This window comes from Lactuca virosa, chromosome 4 (genome assembly GCF_052849685.1).
Source record: "Lactuca virosa cultivar CGN04683 chromosome 4, Lactuca_virosa_CGN04683_v6, whole genome shotgun sequence".
Lineage (NCBI taxonomy): Eukaryota > Viridiplantae > Streptophyta > Magnoliopsida > Asterales > Asteraceae > Lactuca > Lactuca virosa.
In genome coordinates, this window is record NC_136429.1 from 129,016,286 (window position 1) to 129,033,940 (window position 17,655).

A 17,655-nucleotide genomic window follows, 5' to 3' on the forward strand; every position below is an offset into this window, starting at 1 on the left:
AAGGACATGAATCGAATGTAAGAAAGTTGATAGATGAAGTGGACATAACATATGAAACCTTAAAGAAAGGATTGGATCCATTTGAAGAAGCAAGTGAGATACATTTTTCATCGAACTGTGAGGATAAGAACACAAGACTCGATAAACGAAGCTATTAACAGGATTGTCTATTAAATCAAAACAAATGCATATGTATAGATAATATCGTTAAATTTTAAATTTTATAGAGGATCATCTTCTAATGTTTATCTAATGTAGTCATATTTCATTGATTCTTAATTATTGGATGATTATTAATTCACATTGAAGTGCCATTAATAAGTTTTGATGTACAAACGTCGTCATATTAAATTATAGTTTTATGTTGAGGTAATTTGATATTTTGTGTTTGATTTGATACATATTTGGAGTTTTAGAGTAAAGAAAGTAGCTCTATCTTGTTGTTTATAGTGAATTCAAGGATTTTATGGGTTTTTCTTGGTGAAGAAAAAGGAAGTAGAAAATTAGAAACAGGGTTACATTGATGGGAGGTCACTGGAGGAAAGGGTGAGGAGGGAGGGAGGGAGGGGCACAAGGAACGTGTATGGTGGTACACTCTGTTTTTGTATTGTAGTTAAATACCAAAGTGTAACGCCCGTGTTTCGAGGCTAAGCATTGATGCGATGATGTAAAAGTTAGGGTCAACAAATGTAACTTATTTTGAAGTAATAAAGAGGAATTACTTGAATTGTGTGATTATGCGCATTACACTTATTTATAAGATATAATAAATTCAGAATGAAAAAAGCATCAAAACTAAAAACATAGATAAACCCGATATCTATGAAGAAAGTTGTAGTGGTCGTGACAATGATTCCAGAGATATAAAGAATGCCAAAATCCGAGCTATAACGAAAAAGTTATGACATGTCGAAGTTTCGCGACAAAAACCGGCACGACGATGTGTGACGTAAAAAGTGTGTAACATCCCAATTTTCAAGGCTAAAAATTTCATTTTGAATTAAGTAATCATGTGAAATCATTTATCAAACATTGCTAATATTATATTAATTCATAAAACCATTACGTCGTGTCTCAAAAACATATCATCGGATAATAGTAATAATCAGAGTACAATCCTAGAAAACTAAATGCGGAAATCATGTGTGAGTGTGATGTGCCGCTACCGCGCCGGCTCCTTCCCCTTCGCTGAAGAGGTACCTGAAACAAAACTGAAAACTGTAAGCACGAAGCTTAGCGAGTTCCCCCCATCATACCACATACCATACAAACACATAACATACATATTGCCAGACATATCTGGGTGCCCGACCTACCCATTCGGTCCTCTCGACTGGTGACCTTGCCTAGCATATCTAGGTGCTGGCCTACCCCTTCGGTCCTCTCGACCGGTGACCTTGCCTAACATATCTGGGTGCTGGCCTACCCCTTCGGTCCTCTCGACCGGTCTATCACATACAGTCACGTAATCATAATCTAACATAGCTGGGTACTAAACTACCCCTTCGGCCCTATCGGCCAGTAACTTGGGGACTATCTCCCCCTACTACTATATCATCACGTAACATCATATCATGCTAGTATATAAAACATAACAGGTAGTAGCAGACCTAGATGAATATCACAAAGACAATCATCTAACATATAACTCCTACTGGTGGGCCGGCATTGTGGCCGTAGACCCACCGCTACTGGAAGGTAACTCACCTCGATGTCGTGTAGTGTCGGAACTGTCCTCTGCATAAAGGTCGGCTCTCATCGACCCCTCAATCCCTACACGACAACCTTCAAGTCATCAAACCGAACATACAACCCTAACCAGGGTCAATACCAAAACCAGGCAAAGTCAACATTGGTCAAAGTCAACACCCAGTTGACCTGACTCGCCTAGTTAGTCTACTAACTCATCGAGTCCATACTCTACTAACCCGATCCAACCCCGACTCCACTCGTCGAGTCTGGAAAGAACTCGATGGGTTCTCCTTCATTCAAACCATCGGGACCATCTTCATCCGACTCGTCGAGTTCATCCTTGAACTCGTCGAGTTCATCTCCATTATAAGAATGTGTCCCGAATATCCGCTCTCAACATGTCGTGATAGCGGGTCCTCCGCATATCCTCATCTCCCACATACTGGGGCTCCAATAATGCCCTCTCCCGGAACTTGGCGGTAATCTCCGCCACCATCTCTGTCGTCTGCCTCATATCCAGAAACTCCTTGGCCAACTGCTGAAGCTCTACAGCTGGCGCAAACTCAAACCAGAACTTGGTCACAAAGTCCGACCAAGTCATAGCCTCAATCGCCGAAGCTCCCAACGAGTCGCCAACCGACTCCCACCAATCTCTGGCCCTATCTCTCAAACAACCTGCATCATATCGCACCTTCGACCCCTCAGGGCAGAAGCTCGTCAACTGTGCAGAATCAATGTCTGCAATCCACCTCCTGGCTGCGATGGGGTCCTTATCCCTATGGAAATCCTGCGCACCACTGCCCCTAAAGTCCTTAAAGGACAGTGTGCGTGACCCTGACTGGCTGTGTGCCATGTCACTCCTGAACGCCCCGAGGCGATCCTCCATCAACTCAATGATCCCTTCCTTGATCGACCCAAAAATCATCGGGGTCGACTCAAGGATACCACTCGTGATCTCAGAAGCAATGAACTCACGTAGCCCCTCATCAACTGGCTCGGTACCTGCTCCCGAATCTGATCCTGAACCGGATCCTGATCCTGAACCTCCTCCTCCATGACGTGTGATCATCACCATTCTGAAACATAACACATAACTGTCAGAATCATACATAAACCTCGAGAGGTTTCATACACTCTACAAGTTTCCTGGTTCCATCTCGGCCCTCCTCGATTTGAGTACGGATCCTCTGCTTTTATTAGTACGGGCCCATACTACCTTCCACATCTATCCGTACTTTCCTCGAGGATTGCTTCGACTTCACCAAGTCCCTCCTATTATCGTTGCACTCTTTTCCAATCTCGTCCTAGGCTTACCCTAGGGTGACTCTCCGACCTACTCTCCGTCATCATCTGCATAAGGAACCCCTACTACCTTTACCTAACTAGCTCGTGAATACCATTACATATTACTAAGACCAGATAATTCTTCGAATGAAAGGTTCTACCCACAATGGTTGGTCTCAAACAAGAGCTGCGCAGTAGGGCTAGACCTAACCTTCTGGAATTATTTCATCCTCGCAATATGTAACTTAAAGTATTCGTTTACTAGTTAGCTAAAGATAACTAGGACTCCCGAAGCACAAAGCAACAACATTCGAGCATTGAGTAACCCAATCCAATCGTACTCTATCCAAGCTATCATATAACTGACTAATCAGTAACATATCACAGCTCAAAAGCACATATAGCAGGCATATCAGGCATCTTCCTAGATCCTTAGCCCTAATCTAGCATGCATTTCTCATACATATACAGTAGGCATATAAGGCATCCTTCCTAGATCCTCTAGCCCTAATCTAGCATGCAATTCTCATAATCATATCATATCATAACATAAGATGCATGAGTATCTTATGGAAAACTTACTTGAGCTCGGCCGGTCGCGCACATCACACATCTTGTTCTTTTTCAAAATTCCTTTTTCTCTTTTCCAACTTCTTTTCATAAAGTGATTTTCTTTTTTGAAAATTTTCTTACCAAGTCCTCAGTTTGAGTTCAGACACACCCGAGAGTGTATCCAAATCCCTCAAACTAAGGCTCTGATACCAACTTGTAATATCCTAATTTTCAAGGCTAAAAATTTCATTTTTAATTAAGTAATCATGTGAAATCATTTATCAAACATTGCTAACATTATATTAATTCATAAAACCATTAGGTCGTGTCTCAAAAACATATCATCGGATAATAGTAATAATCAGAGTACAATCCCAGAAAACTCAATGCGGGAATCATGCGTGAGTGTGATGTGCCGCTACCGCGCCGACTCCTTCCCCTTCGCTGAAGAGGTACATGAAACAAAACTGAAAACTGTAAGCACGAAGCTTAGTGAGTTCCCCCATCATACCACATACCATACAAACACATAACATACATACTGCCAGGCATATCTGGGTGCCCGACCTACCCCTTCGGTCCTCTCGACCGGTGACCTTGCCTAGCATATATGGGTGCTGGCCTACCCTTTCGGTCCTCTCGACCGGTGACCTTGCCTAACATATCTGGGTGCTGGACTACCCCTTCGGCCCTCTCGACCGGTCTATCACATACAGTCACGTAATCATAATCTAACATAGCTGGGTACTAAACTACCCCTTCGGCCGGTAACTTGGGGACTATCTCCCCCTACTACTATATCATCACGTAACATCATATCATGCTAGTATATAAAACATAACAGGTAGTAGCAGACCTAGATGAATATCACAAAGACAATCATCTAACATATAACTCCTACTGGTGGGCCGGCATTGTGGCCGTAGACCCACCGCTACCGGAAGGTAACTCACCACGATGTCGTGTCGTATCGGAACTGTCCTCTGCGTGAAGGTCGACTCTCCTCGACCCCTCAATCCTTACACGACAACCTTCAAGTCATCAAACCGAACATACAACCCTAGCCAGGGTCAATACCAAAACCAGGCAAAGTCAACATTGGTCAAAGTCAACACCCTGTTGACCTGACTCGCCGAGTTGGTCTACTAACTCGTCGAGTCCATACTCTACTAACCCGATCCAACCCCGACTCCACTCGTCGAGTCTGGAAAGAACTCGATGGGTTCTCCTTCATTCAAACCATCGGGACCATCTTCATCCGACTCGTCGAGTTCATCCTTGAACTCATCGAGTTCATCTCCATTATAAGAATGTGTCCAGTCTATGACTCGTCGAGTTGTATGAACAACTCGTCGAGTCCATCTTCAAAGATTGGGAGATTGCTTTGGACTCGCCGAGTCTGTTCATACACTCGCCGGGTCCTATGATTCCCAGTTCCTTTTACGCGTCTAAACAACTAAGGGACTTTCTCCTTAACATGTGATCCATCCACAGAAAGGATTTGGTGGTCAATACACCGCGACTCGCCGAGTTCTAAGAACAATTCGTCGAGTCCATCCTTGGCCAACACTATATAGTCGATTTAAATGGGTCTTAACACACCAAAACCATAGATCAGGCCTCCTAATGTCCATTTTACACGTAAAGTTCCAAACTTGGTACACATGCAAGGGGTCTTTGGCCCAAAAAGCCATAAAAGATGGCCTCCAAAGTGCATGGGGTGTTCATGGCAACAAAATAGGCACCTTTGTGCCATAAAACCCCCCAATAGACCTGGATCTAAAGCACACAATGACTTCCAACACTAAATCCTGAATACAACCTCTCTAGGGCTTAGAAATATGAAGGAAAAGGCCCAAAAATCAAGATCTATAGACAAAGGTTCAGCTTCATACCTTCAATAAGATGAAAACGAGCTTCAAACTCTGGATCTTCTTGTTTCCCCTTGGTCTCACAAGTTCCTTCCCTCTTCTCAAGCTTCACAACCCACCAAAAAAGCACCAAAATGCCCTTAGAACACTAAAAAACGGCTAGGGTTTCGATATGATATCCTCTGGGAGTATAAGGGACGATGGAGGCTGATATAAGGTGTTTAAATAGGGTGAAAACCCTCAAATTTAGGGTTTCACTCAAACAACGCCTACTCGCCGAGTCGGTCTCCCGACTCGTCGAGTAGGTCACTTACACTCCCGTGGATCACGACTCTACACGACGAGTTGGGCCACCAACTCATCGAGTCCCAGAGAAAACACATGAATTTCTTTAATTAAATACGTACCAGGAATCGGGTGCTACAAAGTGAGTTTACGATAAAGTGCTTTTTAGCCTTAGTGATCTAAACGAAAGTCGTAGTATATGTTAAACCAAGCGTGGGCATAAAAAATGTCCAAATTTGACTTCGTGTGAGGAAGTTATGAATTTTCTAAGATTTGGCACAAAAGTGTGCAACCCGGAGTTTGAATTTTAGATCGAGCGATTTTTAGCCGACAAAACCTAAATGAGAGTCATAGATCTCGTCAATAGGAGCTCAACGATAAAAAGACAGACGAAATCGGACGTCGGATGGCAAAGTTATGAATTTTTAATGGACTTTTCCTGTCATGACCTATTAAAAATATAGCTTTAAAAATAATGTCAAAATTAGCCAACGGAGTCAAAGCGAAAGTTGTAGATTACGTCCCTACCTACGCGTGGATATAAAGAATGTCGAAAACAGAGCTCGTATGCAAAAGTTACGAAATTTAGAATTCTAGAGAAGAAATTGCGAAGCTGTCCGAGGGGGAACGCCCCGCGTAGAGGGAAGGAACGCTCCGCGTTCGCAAAGACTAGGCCTCCTTTCGGCCACGTCGCTCCAACCGAAGGATGACACGCATTTGTACGAACCCGATCCTACGCGTTGCGTTCACAGGAACGCCCTGCGCTCCGGAACGCGTTGCACTCCTCGCAGGAACGCCCTGCGTACCGAGACTTCGGCCTGCTATACAAGGAGGTGCAAGGCCAGCCCTTATTCTTCACTCCTCATCCATTCTTCTTCTCTCTACTCTCTTTTTCTCTCTCTTTCTAAACACTCCCCAACCCATAGAATCTTCCTGGTGTTAGGAGAAGGCCCCAGAGTGCCCGAAGGATCCGAGAAAAAGATTTTTTCGGGTCGGAAAGCTCCCCCCCGCAGAGCCCGGTTTTCAGCAAACCACCCAGTTTCGTCAAAGGAAATCATATTTTTAAGAAGTGAAGAGTTGTCCAAGTTAGAATCACCACCTTATCAAGTGAGTGCATACTCCATTTCATGAACATGATTTTAGTAAAAGAATTAAATTATATGTTTATGTGTGGAACATTTGATACAGCCTGAAATACGTGTTAAGAGCATATATAGTAAATATATGATGATTTAGGATGCTGAGTAGACCTAAATAAATTAAGAGGGACATTGGGTAGTATCTCCTTGTGAGTACGAGTGAGATATATACGGAGGGAATAACCTTAAAACTTGTCAATGATCCGAGAGTATGAATTAGACTTAGTCAGTTGTCCTTAGTCCGAGAGTATAGATAGGACATAGTTATTTGTTATTAGATCCGGGAGTATGGATCAGACATACCCGATCCGGGAGTATGGATTAGGAAAAGAGGCAAATTTTAGATCCGGGAGTATAGATTAGGTAAAAAGGTTAATTTTAGAGTATAGATCGTATCATTGTGAGGATCGACGGGGTGGGGTAAAGTTGCTTATATATGGTGAAATTGTATATTTTGTGAGTTCTAATATATATATATATATATATATATATATATATATATGATATAACATTGTGTGATTGAAAACCCTATGTACTCAGCAGGTTTCCCAACCTGACCCACTCAGTTTATCTGTATCATAGGTGTCGGTACGAAGCTACACTACACTGAGAGATTAAAGGAGATGTAAATCACTAGTGTAAATGAATGTAAAGTATGTTTATGCTTATGTTTCTGTATTGAAGATGACATCCCAAAGTTTTAATATAAACCAAATACATTTCTTCGGAAATGCTTTGATAATATCTTTATCTTGTTTTTCTGGGAACAAATTCTGCAACACTTTTCTTTAAAAAGGATACTCTGCTTTCCAAATAAAGCATAAACAAATCGGTCTTTTCTGGCCGTGAAATTGGGAATGTCACAGTTGGTATCAGAGCATTAGTTTAAGCGAACTAGGAATTTGTAGGATTTCTAGACGTAAACTTAGAATGCTAAGCGATGATCGTGAGATGAGTGTCTACCATATTTTAGACACAAGCACTAGTTTATTTTATGAAAGATACCTAAAATGATTTTATGTGCTAAATGCTTTATGTTTACCTTATATGCTATTATTTGTTCGGATCTATGGTCTATTGCCGACCGGATATGGAAAGCTTACGTATTCAGGATTCTAAGCGTTCAACTACGATATTAGAACTAGCATGTAACGTTTCAAAGTGATAAGGAGGATTTAAACGTCTATCATAAATAAAGATCTAAATTCACCTACTTTGGTGTATAGATCGAGATGGTGGGAAACCGAAGTGGAGTCGAAAACGCAAATGGGAACAGGAATCAACAGCCTTATCCCCAAGGGATTGAGCAGGTGCCGATAGTAGAAGCTACACCTGAGCCAGTCACGATGGCTGGAATACAAGCCATGATTCGGGAGATGATGGACGAATAGAGGGAAGAGATGAGACAGATGTTGATGAATAATAGAGATGAACCTTCGATGCCTGTTGAACAACCAGAACTGAATGACAGACAGTCATAGGAAGAGAGCAACAGTAGGACCGTTGGTCAAGCTGAACCGCCAGTGGTTATGAGGAACAACCAAGATGAAGGAGTCGAGAGGAACGAATGAAAGTATAAGGACTTCACAACTTGCAAGCCATCTAATTTCAGTGGGAAAGAAGATCCAGTTAGAGTTATGGACTGGATCTCGAAGATGGAGTTGGCCTTCATAACATGTGGTTGCAAGGGAAAGCTACAAACCACATATGCATTATGTAAGTTCAGAGGTGGCGCTGTTCGTTGGTGGAACACGTTGGAAAAGATCATAAGCCCCAATGAGCCACTACAGTTGAAATGGGCGGAATTCTTGGTACATTTTAAACGCAAGTTCTGCTCAGCCCAAAACATGCTAGAGCTGGAGAATCAGTTCCTGACATTGAAGAAGGGTGACATGTCCATTGATGAGTATACCAATGCCTTCACAGACAAGATGGAGTTTGCATTGCGTATTGTCCGTGACGAGATAACAAAAATCGATAAGTATACGAAGGGACTACCATGGGAGTACATTATGCCAGTACACCAGGAACCTACTCTTGAGGCATACATCTGGGTTGCTAAGTCTGTTGAAGAAATGATCAAAGGCAGAACCGCTAACAAGGTTGAAGTTGGCGAGAAGAGGAAGTTTGAGGGGTCTTCAAGATCTGACAAGCGAAATATGTTCCCAAAGTCTGATCCCAACAACAAAAGGTATGGAGATAACAATGAAAAAAGTTGGCGTCAGTTCAGAGGTGGCGCTGTTCGTTGGTGCAACACGTTGGAAATGATCATAAGCCCCAATGAGCCACTACAGTTGAAATGGGCAGAATTCTTGGTACACTTTAAACGTAAGTTCTGCTCAGCCCAAAACATGCTAGAGCTGGAGAATCAGTTCCTGACATTGAAGAAGGGTGACATGTCCATTGATGAGTATACCAATGCCTTCACAGACAAGATGGAGTTTGCATTGCGCATTGTCCGTGACGAGCTAACAAAAATCGATAAGTATACGAAGGGACTACCATGGGAGTACACTATGCCAGTACGTCGGGAACCTACTCTTGAGGCAGCCATCTGGGTTGCTAATTTTGTTGAAGAAATGATCAAAGGAAGAACCGCCAACAAGGTTGAAGTTGGCGAGAAGAGGAAGTTTGAGGGGTCTTCAAGATCTGACAAGCGAAATATATTCCCAAAGTCTGACCCCAACAACAAAAGGTATGGAGATAACAATGAAGAAAATTGGTGTGAAAAGTGTAGACGGAAACACATTGGGAGATGCTCTAAAGAGGTGACCTGCTTCAAATGCAGAAAGACTGGTCACTATGCCGGTGAATGCACGGCCAAGAGAGAAGTCTGCTTTAAGTGTGGTGAAGAGGGACACTTCAAGCAAGACTGCCCAAACAGGGAAGGAGCTACGAAGCCAAAAGTTCCACCAAAGACAAAGGCGAGAGCATTCCACATGATCCTCGACGAAGCAGGCGACAATGCAAGGGATCAGGAGTAAGGGACTTTATATCCGAGGATCAAGGTATAAAGTAGCCATGTGGATAGTATCAAGTGGTGTAGCCTATTAGAGGCATAATATTGGTTGAAATTAAACACCTATGTAATTGTTTCAAGAAATGATATAATGCTTGGTTATGTTATCCGGTGTGTTAAATAAATATGTGAAATTCTTGTATGATAACTTGGAAAACTGCGAGACAATACTTGGGACGAGTATGAATAAGTGTGAATGGTAGTATAGGCTTATACTACTGGAAGCACAAGACTCGCACTTGGATCAGGGAAACTCATAAGGTTACCAAGAAGCTAGTAATTGATTCCGTTTTGTTCAAGTATGTCGTTACCATCGTTTCGGTAATGACTAAGAAGATGATTGTTATTCCGACCCTAGAGGTCATATCATATCGAGTCCGACTAAGATGAGTATGTAATTTAGTTCAGGGAACCGAGATCGATGTAGCATATGAATTAAAGCAGACACTTGTAGTGAAAGATAATCGAAGAAATCAATAGAAGTATCACGATCGTTGCTAAAGTAAGAAGCTTATAGCTAGAAGTGATGCATGCTAGAATGTGATTATATCACATTAGAACATGAAGGAAGGTATATTCCGTTCTGGAATTTGACCCCAAGAGACCTGAGTCTAAGCATTGCATCATACGTTGATCAATATTGTGACTAAAAATTTCACGATTGAAAGTCCAACATGAGATAGAGAGCGGGTACAAGATCGAGCACCGCCAGCAGTCAAGAAGTCCAAGAGTTAGATACTCATTCAAAGGAACACAGAAGTTACAGTTATTACCTAGGATGAAGAGATAACGTATGGAGTCATTTTACAATCCCTATTTTGTTGATGATTCTGGGACGAAATCATCCTAAGGGGGAGAGAATTGTAACGCTCGTGTTTCGAGACTAAGCATTGATGAAATGATGTAAAAGTTAGGGTCAGCAAATGTAACTTATTAGGAAGTAATAAAGAGGAATTACGTGAATTGTGTGATTTTATGTGTATTATACTTCATTCTATGATATAACAAATTAAAAATGAAAATAAGCGTCAAAAATAAAAATATAGATAAACCTGATATCTATGAATAAAGTTGTAGTGGTCGTGACAAGGATTCCAGAGATATAAAGAATGCTGAAATTCGAGCTATAACGAAGAAGTTATGACCTGTCGAAGTTTCGTGACAAAACCGGCACGACGCTGTGTGACGTAAAAAGTGAGTTTACAATAAAGTGCTTTTTAGCTTTAGCAATCTAAACTAAAGTCTTAGTATACGTTAAACCGAGAGCGTGCATAAAAAGCATCCAAATCTGACTTCGTGTGAGGAAGTTATGAATTTTCTAAGATTTGGCATAGCAGTGTGCAGCCCGGCCTACTCGGACATGTACCGAGACAGTTTATTAGGAATAGGTCAAAATACTTAGACTTGGTCAACCTCAGTAGAATTAGTTAACCTCGATCAAACTCTGGTCCAACTAAGTCAAAACTCGGGTCTAACTCGGAGAAAATCGGTCCTCCCCACCCAAGAAAAGATTAAATAATGGTGTCGAATATTGAACCAAAAATGGGTAATCAAAAGTAGAAATTCATTAACCATAATACATTACTCACATGTCCAAAGCTTCCTTCTAACATAAATGGTGCACTTAACTATTGATAATTTTATTGATTTAAAAAATGCAATACGTATAATGATTTAAATACACAAATAATCTCCTAACAATATGGAGATATAAAAGGGAAATATTGAGAGAATTACAACATGGATATATTTACCATAAAGGAGAATTATTTCCTAATACCCCCTTCACCCCTTTAAGAGCGAACAGGTGGGGGACCAACTCGTAGTTTTCCACGAAAGAAGTCAAATAGAGGGCGAGATAAGCTCTTGGTGAAGATATCCGCAACCTGGAGCTTGGTTGGCATGAACTTAGTGTATAATTTCCCTGATGAGACGAGTGAACGAATAAAATGATAGTCAAAATTGATGTGCTATGCTTGTTTGTGGGACACCAGATTTTGACTAAGAAAGTAAGCACTTTTCTTGTCATAAAGAATAGTCGGACGATCAGGTGGCAGAGCATGAAGTACACGAAGAAGGTGAGTAATCCAAATGATTTCAGCGGTGATGTTTGCCATTAAAGATATTCTGATTCACAACTAGAAAATGAGACCGTGGGTTGTTTCTTTGCACTCTAAGAAACAAGATTTCCACCCAAATAAATTGAATAGCCATAGGTAGATCAACGAGTCTCTCTACATCGTGCCCATTCTGTGTCCAAATATCCCACCAACCTGGTGGTAGATGGCTTATCAAAGGTAAGTACGTAGGCTAGAGTACCTTTCACATAACGAAGGATGCGTTTCAATAATTGAAAAGTGAGAGGTAATCGGAGACTGTAGAAACTGACTTGCCTGATTAACCGCATAGGAAATGTCCGGTCTGGTAATCGTGAGATACTGAAGAGCTCCACAAAAGAGACCTATAAAGATTAGGATCGTGGAATAGAGTGCCTTGAGAGTTAAAACTGTCACCAGGTGTTAACGGTGTGCCAACAAGTTTGGCATCAAGGAGCCTTGCCCTAGCAAGAACATCATAGGCATACTTTGCTTGACTTAGAAAAAGACTAGAGTCGGTGTAGGTCACTTCAAGTACCAAGAAGTAATTAAGTTGTCCCAAATATTTGATAGCAAAATCTTTGATAGCAAACTCTCTGTGAAGACGAGTGATAAATTGTTTAATGGTTGACTCGTTATTCCCGATGAGAATGATATCATCTACATAAACGAGGAGATTAATGAGACATGATTCACGCTTGTAGACGAATAAAGATGGGTTTGCATGGCTACATGTGAAACCAATGTGAACAAGAAAATTGCTAAGTCCTAGAAATCAAGCACGTGGTGCTTGTTTTAAGCCGTATAAAGCTTTTTTAAGACAACATACATAGTCACGAACATGAGAGTTAATGAAACCTGGGGGTTGTTCCATAAAAACGGTTTCAGTAAGATCTCCATTTAAGAAAGGAATTTTTGACATCTAATTGATGTAGATGCCATTGATGGATAGTAGCTAAAGCTAAAATGATATGAACAGTGGAATCCTTAACAATGGGACTGTAAGTGAGGGAATAATCTAACCGCGGAAGCTGAGTAAATCCTTGTGCAACCAACCGCGCCTTGTAACGATCAACTGAACCATCATATTTATATTTTTTCCTATAAACCCATTTAGACCCCACAACATTTGATATCTTAGGGCGAGGCACAAGATCCCACGTGTGATTCTTGTGCAAGGCATCCATTTCTTCATGCATTGCAGCCATCCACTCCAAATGTTTAGATGTTGTTTTAAAAACCTTAGGATCTTTTGAAGCAAATAATGTGTGATGTAAAGGACTGGAAGTAAGGATGGAAATATTCGCCATGTGTTGTGGTTTGTGTATACCAACACGTGATCGAGTTATCATCAAATACAAGGAAGAATGAGTAGTTGATTCGGATGAAGGAGGTGGACTGATAATAGATTCAGGTTGGTTGGTGGTAGAGTCGGTTGGGTTAGGAACCTGAGTCGAAACTCGGGTTGGTTGGCTGTCAGTTATGGTAGCAACAAAAGGCTATGGTTGGGGTTTATTTTGGTGATAATGAAGAGTATAGATGTGGCGGAAGGGTGTGGTAGGGGAGTAATGTGGGATGATTGGAGGGTGACACATTAGGTTGGGTAGAAGGTTGGAAACAAAGTGTGCATGGGGATGGAATTATATGTTTACAGGCTGGTGAAGTGGGCTGAGCTACAACTTCTGGTGGTGAGGAGTTTTTATATGAAAAATCATCAAAGTTGGTGAATAAAATCTTACCGTCATCAACCGGAGGAATAATTCCACTGAAAGGAAAAACATCTTCATCAAATTGAGCATGACGAGTAACATAAACTCGATTTGTAGATGGATCAAAGCAACGGTATCCTTTATATTGTGGACTATATCCAATAAAGATATAGGAGGCGCTTTTAGGGGAAAGTTTGTGGCGGGTATAATCACGAAGATAAGGGAATACTCGACAACCAAAAGTTCGAAAAGTTGCATATTAAGGCACCTGGTTGAATAAACTCTCATATGGAGCTTTTTTGAAAGCAATGGTGGTAGACGACTGATGATGTATGTGGCTGATGTAAATGCATCAACCCATAAGGAAGCAGGTGCATGTGCATTAAAAAGCATTGCAAGCCCAGTTTCAGTCATATTACAGTGCTTGCGCTCGGCCCATCCATTTTGTTGAGACGTATGCGGACAAGAAAGGCGATGATTGATGCCATTTTCGAGTAATAACTTTTGAACATGATTATTAGTAAATTTTGTACCACCATCACTTTGTAAACATTTAACCTTGGAAGAGAACTATGTATGCACAAAGGTTAAGAAGGAAACTAATACATTATAGAAATTTGATTTGGCCTTAAGAGGATAAAACCAACTAAATCTTGAGAAATCATCAATAAATACCACATAATATAAGTAGCCATCAGCTGAGATAATAGGGGACGGTCCCCATAAATCAAAATGAATCATATATAAGACATTTGAAGAACGTTTGGGATTTTTCATAAAAGGTAATTTATGAGTTTTAGACAATTGGGAAGATGAACAAATACTTGGTTTTGGTAATAAATAAGAAACAACTAGATGTCCAAGTTTATTTAACAAAGAACTAATATCAAACGAAACATGGCCCAAACGCCCGTGCCATCGTTCATATAAAGCTCGAAGATGGTGTGAATTGACAGCTACCATAAATGCCTTTTATCCTTGTTGAAGAATGTGAATACAATTCTCACATTTACCCCTTGCTAATTCCTCCCTGGTTTGATGATCCTGGATTTCAAAGAAGGTATTAGAAAATAATATTTCAATGGGAGAATCGGATGTGAGTTTACTTATTGAGAGAAGATTTTTGGTGAGATGTGGTACCACCAAAACATCAAGAAGAGGCAGCCTATTATTAATAGAAGATTTTCCAGTATACAAAACTGGTAAAGAGTTACCATTGTCGAATGTAACCCGATCAGGACCTGAGTATGGTGTGGAGGATGAAAGGCCATTTGGAGTAGATGTCATATGACCAGTTGCCCCAGAGTCAACATACCAGTCCGGATAGTTTTCAGATACATGGCAATGAGAGGAAAAAGCTTGTGCTAAGTTAACATCTAAAACAGGTCCACGTTGTGCAAAAGTAGACAAATTTTGACATGAAGATGCGTAGTGACCTTATTTCTTGCATAATTAGCAATGGGGTGGTCGACGATTACGACCACGGCCGCAAGAAGTAGAACCACCACGTGATTTTCCTCGAGAACCATGTGAAGGGCCGGTAGAAGAGCGGTGACTATCAACAAGAAAAGCAGCTTGTGGGTCTGGAGCACTGTGAATAGATTGCAGAAACAGATCATGAATTTTTGCTTGTTCTAAAAGATCCTGAAATGTAGACCAGGGGCGAACAACCTTTGTAGCAGTGGAAAAGGTCTCAAAAGGTGAACCCAAACCACAAAAAAACCAATGGCATTTATCATCATCAATAATTGGATGTTTGATAGCAGCAAGTTGATCACAAAGAGCTTTAAACTTACGACGATATTCTGAAACAGAGGATGAACCCTTTTGAAGCTGACGAAGAGAGTCACATAGTGTATGCATATGTTCCACAGAAGAGTGTTGATAGGAAGATTGAAGTGCACACCATACCTGTCGAGCACTTGAGAGACTGTCTGAGCAATTGATTCTTCGGTTAGGGAAGACTGAATGAGAAGCAGAACACGCTAATCAACATCCTTCCAAGCCAAAAAAATCACGGTTTGGAATTGATTTTTCACCAGTGGTTGTAGTCTGGCAGAAGAGTGCCATCTACATGGCCGAGGAGGTGCTGATAAGAAAAAATGGGTATCATTTTGTTCTTCCATTGTAGACAATTGTTGGAAGAAACGTTAATGTTAATCATGTGTAAAAGAGTATGAAGAGGAAGGGTGGATCCATCGGAAGAAGAAGAAGAAGAAGAAGAAGAAGAAGAAGAACCGGTCATGGCGGCAAGGAGAAATCGCAGAATAGGGTTAGGGAGGGGAAGGACCGAATAGTTAGGCCGATACCATGTGAACTATTGATAATCTTATTGATTTCAAAAATATAATATGTATAATGATTTAAATACACAAATAATCTCATAACAATATGGAGATATAAAAGGGAATTATTGAGAGAATTACAACAGCGATATATTTTCTATAAAGGAGAATTATTTCCTAATACTTGGTACGTAGTGTACATGGTAAAAGTTATAGCAGTCCCACTATCAAGTGTAAATAAAGCTAGGTAAAATAAATGGCCCTCCTAGACACAACTCGAATTAAGGCATTTACCTAAAATTCGAAAGAGCATGTTAGATAAAATACGGCCATGCAGTATGCGAATTACACCACGTGTGTGATGCTTTTGTGGCAACCCATCAGACAAGTAAACTCCACCCCCCCCTCTCATGTGATGCTGATGTCGAGTGACTCCCTGTGGGTGTTCTGCGATATTTATCTCCTGCAAACAGATTATTAAATTAATATTGACATCAAGCCCCAAAAGATTGTTAAACCACGAATCAAAATCTAACTTAGACATTACATAAAATTATAAATACCTATAAAAAGAATTTTTTCCATTAACTTCTATTTGTCGATTATGCAGTAGGCCACATACTCTTCTTTTTCTATTAACTTTAACAAATAGTAAGAAGTTTAAACGCATGTGTTTCCTATACAGAAACTCTAATGTATCCAAAGACAAAAAAGAATATAATATCAAGGATCTCTTAAAAAGTCCCTTTAACACTAAAATATTAATAAATTTCACTATGATTTTTAAAACTAACAATCCTGATCCCATATTAGTCAATGTTTATATAGAAGAAAAGCTACTCAAAATCTCATTCTCATTTGCTTTGAAATTTTCATGTAAAACCAACTCCAACGCATAACTCCCACTATGTTTGATCGAATGTCCAAAAAAAAATTATCACTATAAAATATCAATTTACTAAGAAACAAATGTTATATTTCAAATTTTCATGATGGAAAGAAAAAAGTAAAAGGAAAAAAAAATACCATCTGGCTAAGAATGAAAATAAACAAAATGGTTCATTTCATCCGATCAAACAACACAATGTTCTTTTTATTCCAATGGAATAAATCATTCCATTCCATTCTTAATTTTGTTATACCAGACACTACCATATTGTCTAAGAACATACATTATACATACCTTGTGCATGCACTTGAAAAGAATACCATTCAACATCAAGGGTAGCATTGGTAATTGGCTCAATTGATCGGACAACTGGCTCCACTGTCCTTCTTCCTCCACCTCTTGTCCTAACACGTGATTTATTCATAGAAGAAGCTTTTGAATCAACATGCAACCGACTATAACTTTGTTGATTATGCATGTAAAACAATAGTAAACATGTAAAATCACATAACATATAACACATCTCTCATCTATGCAGAAGACGTGAATGCCCTCATCCTCATTATATATATATATATATATATATATATATATATATATATATATATATATATATATATATATATATATTTATGTCAATTACCACTACCTGAACTACTTAGAGTTTATAAAGTTGAATATGAATAACTTTTTCATTTATAAAGATAAAATGCTTATTTCATCTAAGCTATTTTTAAACTAAATCAAAACCTTTATTTAAGGGCTAGTTCATACATTCTCAAAGGTATAATGATTATTTCCTCTGTAATCTCCTCTATTAATGAATTTCTAAAC

General features: G+C 40.0%; 1 protein-coding gene across 1 annotated transcript; it reads right to left on the reverse strand.

The window, feature by feature from the left end:
- Positions 1–14,619: 14,619 nt before the first annotated feature.
- Positions 14,620–15,510, reverse strand: LOC145105019 (uncharacterized). Its single transcript, XM_079042161.1, has 3 exons — positions 15,126–15,510; positions 14,788–15,023; positions 14,620–14,691 (listed from the first exon to the last, which is right to left on the reverse strand). Exons 1-3 carry the CDS (start codon positions 15,508–15,510, stop codon positions 14,620–14,622), a joined length of 693 nt encoding a protein of 230 aa, XP_078898287.1.
- Between the last annotated feature and the right edge of the window lie 2,145 nt (positions 15,511–17,655).

Coding starts and splice junctions, on each gene's coding strand:
- LOC145105019 (XM_079042161.1), bottom strand. CDS start 15,510: ATGCATACACTATGTGACTCTCTTCGTCAGCTTCAAAAGGGTTCATCC. Junction 15,024..15,125: donor TACTTCTTGCGGCCGTGGTC/GTAATCGTCGAC, acceptor GACCTGTTTTAG/ATGTTAACTTAGCACAAGCT. Junction 14,692..14,787: donor CTCTTCTTGATGTTTTGGTG/GTACCACATCTC, acceptor TTTGAAATCCAG/GATCATCAAACCAGGGAGGA.